Genomic DNA, 6,030 nt, shown 5'->3' with positions numbered 1-6,030 from the left:
GGATCAACGAGCAAACAAGCATCCGGGATACAAGTATCCTTCTCCTTCGATGCTTCGTCGTATATCTAAAGCCATCGGCGGAGTGCACGCTCGCAGAAAGAATTTCCCGTGCAACGAGGACGACATTTTCTTACCGAAAATGAAAGTTTCCGCTTTGGCACTCGCTCTGCCCCAGCGGCGCCTCGTTCGAAAACACGCGATTTAATTTTAGAAACGCTTCTTGCGGTGCGTGCGCACTGACTCAGTTCGCTCGCGAGATTCGTCGGGATAAAACGAGCCTTCGACACGTGCCTTTGTCGTGAAGAAAAAAGTCACTTAAGAGAGCCTGATTATTCAACAATCGTGAACGTTTTCGGTTCTTGACGATGACTGCCGCCATGCTGTTTCGGGTCAACAACTTTTCGCGATAACGTGACGATACGTGTGACTGGGCGCGACATAATTATCGCGATGATTAAATTGATTATCTCGTCGTCAGTGGAAATACGTCGACCGTGAGAATGAAATTCGTTGCCGTTGTTTTCTGTGAAACGTGACAGAAAGGGTAAACGATCTGTGTCCGACTATTTTGTCGTGGAAATTTAAAAATGGAAACTGTTACGCTGTAACAATTTGCTGTAATTTTAAGTGTTTTTGGTCAAGGGAAAACTTTCGATAAAACTCGCCGAGCACAATTTTTTGTTAAAACGGAAATACCTACAATGCAGGTGTGATAGCGGCGTGTAATAACGTGGCAGGATTTTCTCATCTCTCAAAAATCTATCATAAACATTGGGGCGGAAGCAAAAAAGAGAATTAATGATGGATGCGGTGGAATTCCTATAAGCTTCACAACAAGCGGTCATCAAAATAGGATTTGTTGCAATAATCGTTTATATCCGCTTGTGTATTCTTTAATCCTTCAACAGTGCCGGGAAGAGATACAAAATTTTATTAAAAATATTTTATTTTATGTTCCATTGTTTCATAAACAAAGCTGGGCTCGTTAGAATATAAAATTACACATACAATAGAAGAAGAGTATAAACCTTTTTATTTATATTTTAAATACATGATGGTAAAGGTTTTGTTCTTCCTTAGTTTTTCTGATACCTTTCCAGCGAGAGAAGCAAACAAAAGTAATAAAAGACGAAAAACTGCAATAAATGTTTTTCTACTTGAGGAGCATGTAAGCAAAAAGAGTAACACTGCACGCGCGTTTGAGAGCAATATATCGAGCATATCAACCGTTATTACGATTTTTCACTCTGGAGAAGTGCTTATCGAGGCGAAAATGTGCGAAAACTCAGCTTTGCTTGACGAGGAGACTCCGGTTGTCAACGTCAACGCTAAAAATAACGCGGACGGCTCTTTACAAGCGTTTCTCGCAAAAATTTCCAGAACTCTGATAATCTCGTTAGCAATGCTTTTCTCCCAGTATAATTTCGCCATTTGAGAAATCAATTTTATTTTACTTAAAGTATCTCTGATGTAATTATAACTCGAAAAAATAAAAAATATGGCAAATAAATATTACAAATAAAGGAATCCCAGATTATTTAATAGACACAAGTAAAAGATAAGAATAATTAAAATAGCAACACTAAAATAGCACAGAGTTTGATAATAATTTTTGGAACTTAAAAAATTCATTTAAAGAAATCTAGAAAAGTTCAAATTTGGTCGCAATCGTACTGCACAATAGTTTATTATATAAAAATACTACACAAAACTTCTTTCAATATAGATATTCAATATATTGGATTGTAACATCCGTATCCGTCGCGTTTTTTAGTGTTTTTAATAACGAATATATATTTACAACTCGTATTAAAAACACTAAAAAATGGGACGAATATGTGTTACAACCCAATAGACATATAATATTGCTGCTAAAACGAAACGGATGAAAAAAGTCAAAGTGAAACAGTTTTCGGAGTATCTCTGGGAACTCGCAATAAAAATATTACGTCAAAAGGGATCCAGAAAAAAACTTGGAAGCTGGTGTTGCAGGATACATCAACTTGACAGACGGATCTGATACGGCTTGAAAATCGCGTAGCATGGTCGAGTCCTCAGAAGTTCGTCCACCGTAAACGTTGCAAATATCGGATTTAGTTGGTCGCACTCCCTTGCGTTTTCCCACGTCGGTCTCGAACTCGACGTCGCTCATTCGACGTAAATTATAGCGGAATTACGGAACGCTTGCTTTTATATATATATATCGCAAAACTGCGAGCGAACTATTATCGCGATGCCGGAAAACCTGTACTTTACCGTGCGCTCGTACACGCGATCGAATTTTGCGCGAGCGCGACTTCTCCGTTCTGTCGCTTTAGGGGGTTTTCATGTCGTCGTTTGGTGCTGGTTGCGGCGTCCCTACGCGCGGAATTTTTCTTTACAACACCGCAAAGTGTCTAAGTGTAATTTCGCGGTAACTTCGTGTACTGATTGCATCGCAGGAAATAAACGCGTCTGCCGAGTCAAGTAGAGAATCGGAAGAATCGTCCCACGTAAATCTACACGAATTGATCTCGATCTGGGCTGCTGATCTGGAATCGTTCGTCCGACGCGGATGATTTTGACGGATAACGTTGGAGAGTGCGAGGTCCGAACGTGGCGACGCACGGCGATGTCGAGATGTCCTCGAGGGGCGATATTCTTGGCGGACAAACAAGGGTGAACGCACGTACGAAGAGAGAGCGACGGCTCGCGCGACTGCACGTACTCTTCGCCCTAAATAGAACGCGCTGCCTGTTGGTAAACTGCGTTCCCTCGCTGCGAGTTTCGAGCATCATCGTGAGTGCGCCAGCTCGTTTTCCCCTCGGTAAGATTCTATCGAACAGAACGCGATAATCGGAATGCGCGTACCCGCTAAAACAGAACGGTAAACGACCGAATAACAAAGAATCACCGCGTAATTTTATAATAAACAAGAGTACATTGAACCTCGCTCCGTTTCGAATTTAACAGCAAAATTTAAATGGAACGAGTTGAGGTGAAACGAAAATATGGCAACTACCGTTGGCTCGCGACGCCTCGCGTTAATTGAATTTCGCTTGGAGTTCTTACCGTGTTCGCGCGAATTGGTTTCGTGTTTCGTAAATAAATATTAAATTAAAAAATGTTAACGAGAGGAATATTCGTTACATGTTGCTTGTGTCAAACGTGAAATAGATGTCGATGGAGGAAGTTTAACCTGGGCTGGGATGGATGCAGAGAGAAAGTTCGACAAGAGACGCGGACATGCAGGGCTCTGTGACGGATTGTAATCGCGAGTAAAATCGAGTGACATTCTGAAAATTCGCCGACAGTTAGGAAAATGTGAACTCTACGCGGAGGAAAGTAACTCATACCAATCAGTGTACAGCGGCGGAAGCTCCGAAGTGAAAAGTTCCGACGACGACGGCCAAAAGAGCAGTCGCTCCCCTCGCATCCGGTCTCACGGCAGTCGGAAAAATTATTTTTGCTTCAATCGCGGGTGCTTCGTCGCGCAGTTGTCGCGTGCTTCTTGAAACTCGGCATTGTAAGCTTCTTGAAGATTGCGTTTTATCTTCCTTTCGCCTGACCTTTTTCTAATATTACGAAGATCCCGGAACGTCAAGTGATGTCTCCCTCATGAAACGGCTGGTCCAGATCTTTTAAGAACCATAGTCATTCCCGTGAAGACTCGGAGAACAATCAGTTTTTGTTGGCGGTTGATTAAATTATCACAAAGTGAAATTTTAGATGTAATTAAAGTTGGCTCCAAGTGTCAATAAACTCGGGACCAGGTTTGGAAGCGTTGAGTTAGAGTCGATATTGCGAAGTCAACAAACGCGAGAACGAATGTCCAGAATGTTGCGCCTGGAGCTGGTGGGTCTTCTGCTGTTGACCTGCACGCAGATCCTCACGGAGCACCGCGACTTCCACGAGCCGCGGAATCAGTACGGTTATCACCGATTTCCCGACTTTCAGGAGAGGATGACGAGGGAAGTCCGCGTCAAAGAGGGGCGATTACGCGGCATGGTGATCCAACCGATGACCAATTATAACTTGCAGCTTGTTGACGTTTTCCTTGGTAAGTTTCGCAGCGGCACCACGTTCAGTTGCGATCAGTAATCATGACAATCATGATGATGAAAACAGACAGTCATGAAAATCATTTCCGGAGAATTTATCTGAATTCACAAAATCCCAAGTTTTAGTTTCACGAAATAATTAAAGCAATTACGATATCAGGGTCGAAGAATTGGTACTGAAGGTCTGCGAGATACGTTTCTTGTTAAAAGCGAATACGCACGATTTCTTCCTTGAAGAAAGCTACGTGTGTCTGAAGTAAAAGGGAGCTACTCGTATCAATCGAATACGTTTAATCCGGCGAAGACGGTTAAGCCGGTTGACACAAAGCCGACGTTTCACATGCAACAACCTACTACAACGGTATCTCGATAGCGTTCGATAGTTCCCGGAGCGAACTCGGCTCCGGTCAGTGAGCAAAAGTTTCCTGGCAGCTGCATATCCGCGCTTTGAGAGTCCCGATACGTCAAAGGATCCAAAACGAGAAGCGCGCGCTCGCGCGTCCGTGTATTTCGGGAACAGATATTACTCCCATCGCCGCGCACACCTCGTCCCCCTTTCCCTTCTTCGCCGACCTTTCTCCATCTTCGCCCAGCTCGTCGTGCAACGGCGTTCGTCAAGTCGCCACGCGCCGAGATGCATCCGCGCGCATCACTTTGCACCTAAAGCCAAGTTCACAACGTACGCTTCTGGTGATGACCCAAAATCAATGATGGCGTCCGATGAATAGCTCTTTGTTCTCTTAATCATGTTAACTAACGATGAGATGGACTAAAAAAGATTGATAAAAATTGATTATAAAATTTGGATACTCAAAACTGCATTAGCCGTATTGGCTTGCTAGGAATAAGTGAATTAGAAGGGATTGGAGGAGAGAGGAACTGATTCCCAAATCAGGATGATCTAGAAATTAATTAAATTCGGAATCGAAATTAAATTTAGATCGGAGTTTTGGGGAATTGGAATTTAATTGAAATTTGGCTGCGATTGACGGCTTTCCTCTACACGCAGTCCTCTTTCTCGAACAGGATCCGTTCTCGAGGATAAATGTATCCCACGATAAAAATGTCAGTTATTATCGCATTAGTCAAGAACTACGTCACAACTCTGTTAACCAGCATCTCAGACAATCTTCTCTCGTGTGCATTAGGGATTCCTTACGCGGAACCTCCCGTGGGATCCTTCAGGTTTTCACCGCCTCGCTCACCGCAGCCCTGGAGGGGGGTACGGCAGTCGCAGGAATTTGCCCCAGTTTGCCCGCAAGTTTTGCCGAATCTTCAGGACGAGGTGAAGCCAGGCAGGTACGAGTACTTGGAGAGACATCTGCCGTACCTGAGGAACCAGAGCGAGGACTGTCTGTACCTTAACATCTACGCTCCTCATCAGGCCGAAGGTGAGTGCGAACGATCATGTCGCTCATGAGCACGAATGGGGAGGCTCATTGTCGATAGTAGTGGTTAAGTTAAGTTAGGTAGTGGTGGTACTGAAGTAGTCGGCGTCATTACCAACACCACGTAGAATCTATGAGGCCCGGGAACCTGGGTTGTCGAGGGGGTTGACTTTCGCTTGTCTGTTTGCCGTTTCCGACACGAAGTTGAACCGGGACATAAAACCCAGAATCGCAATTTAACCGAAGTCTTTCTACTTCCGGCGCGAAGTCTATTTGCACGTCATAAAGAGTCCCCAGCAAGGGAGACCACGTCGCCTTGTTTAATTCAATAAAATCTCTCTCTTAATTCAGTTTAACTCTGATTTAACTTCAACCGAGAGCGAGGCTCGCTCGCAATTAACCCGCGGTCACCGGAAATGGAAGAATTTTCGTGTGCGCGAATCTCGTGCCGGAAATACAAAATAAAAGAGCGCGCGACAACGGCGGCGGCATTTTACACACCGCGATATATAATATAATCCGCGAACGCAGATGATCCTCATGTGTACATGTTTCCGGAGCTCCAGCGAACCACGAGCCACGGAATAATCCACAGGCGGAAT

General features: G+C 44.1%; 1 protein-coding gene across 1 annotated transcript; it reads left to right on the top strand.

Moving 5' to 3' along the window:
- The first annotated feature begins 2,973 nt into the window (after positions 1-2,973).
- LOC113562267 (neuroligin-4, X-linked-like) lies at positions 2,974-5,460 on the top strand. Its single transcript, XM_026971101.1, has 2 exons — positions 2,974-4,039; positions 5,189-5,460. The coding sequence occupies exons 1-2, from the start codon at positions 3,808-3,810 to the stop codon at positions 5,458-5,460; spliced, it is 504 nt and encodes a 167-aa protein (XP_026826902.1). The 5' UTR covers positions 2,974-3,807.
- Positions 5,461-6,030: the final 570 nt, after the last annotated feature.

This window comes from Ooceraea biroi, chromosome 7, assembly GCF_003672135.1.
Source record: "Ooceraea biroi isolate clonal line C1 chromosome 7, Obir_v5.4, whole genome shotgun sequence".
NCBI classification, from domain to species: Eukaryota; Metazoa; Arthropoda; class Insecta; order Hymenoptera; family Formicidae; genus Ooceraea; species Ooceraea biroi.
Note: the sequence above shows the minus strand (reverse complement) of the source record. Positions and strands in the feature narration are given on the sequence as shown.

Excerpts from the sequence above, each read along its gene's own strand:
- LOC113562267 (XM_026971101.1), top strand. The coding sequence starts at position 3,808 with ATGTCCAGAATGTTGCGCCTGGAGCTGGTGGGTCTTCTGCTGTTGACC. Across the intron at positions 4,040-5,188 it reads GCTTGTTGACGTTTTCCTTG|GGATTCCTTACGCGGAACCT; the intron begins GTAAGTTTCGCA and ends CGTGTGCATTAG.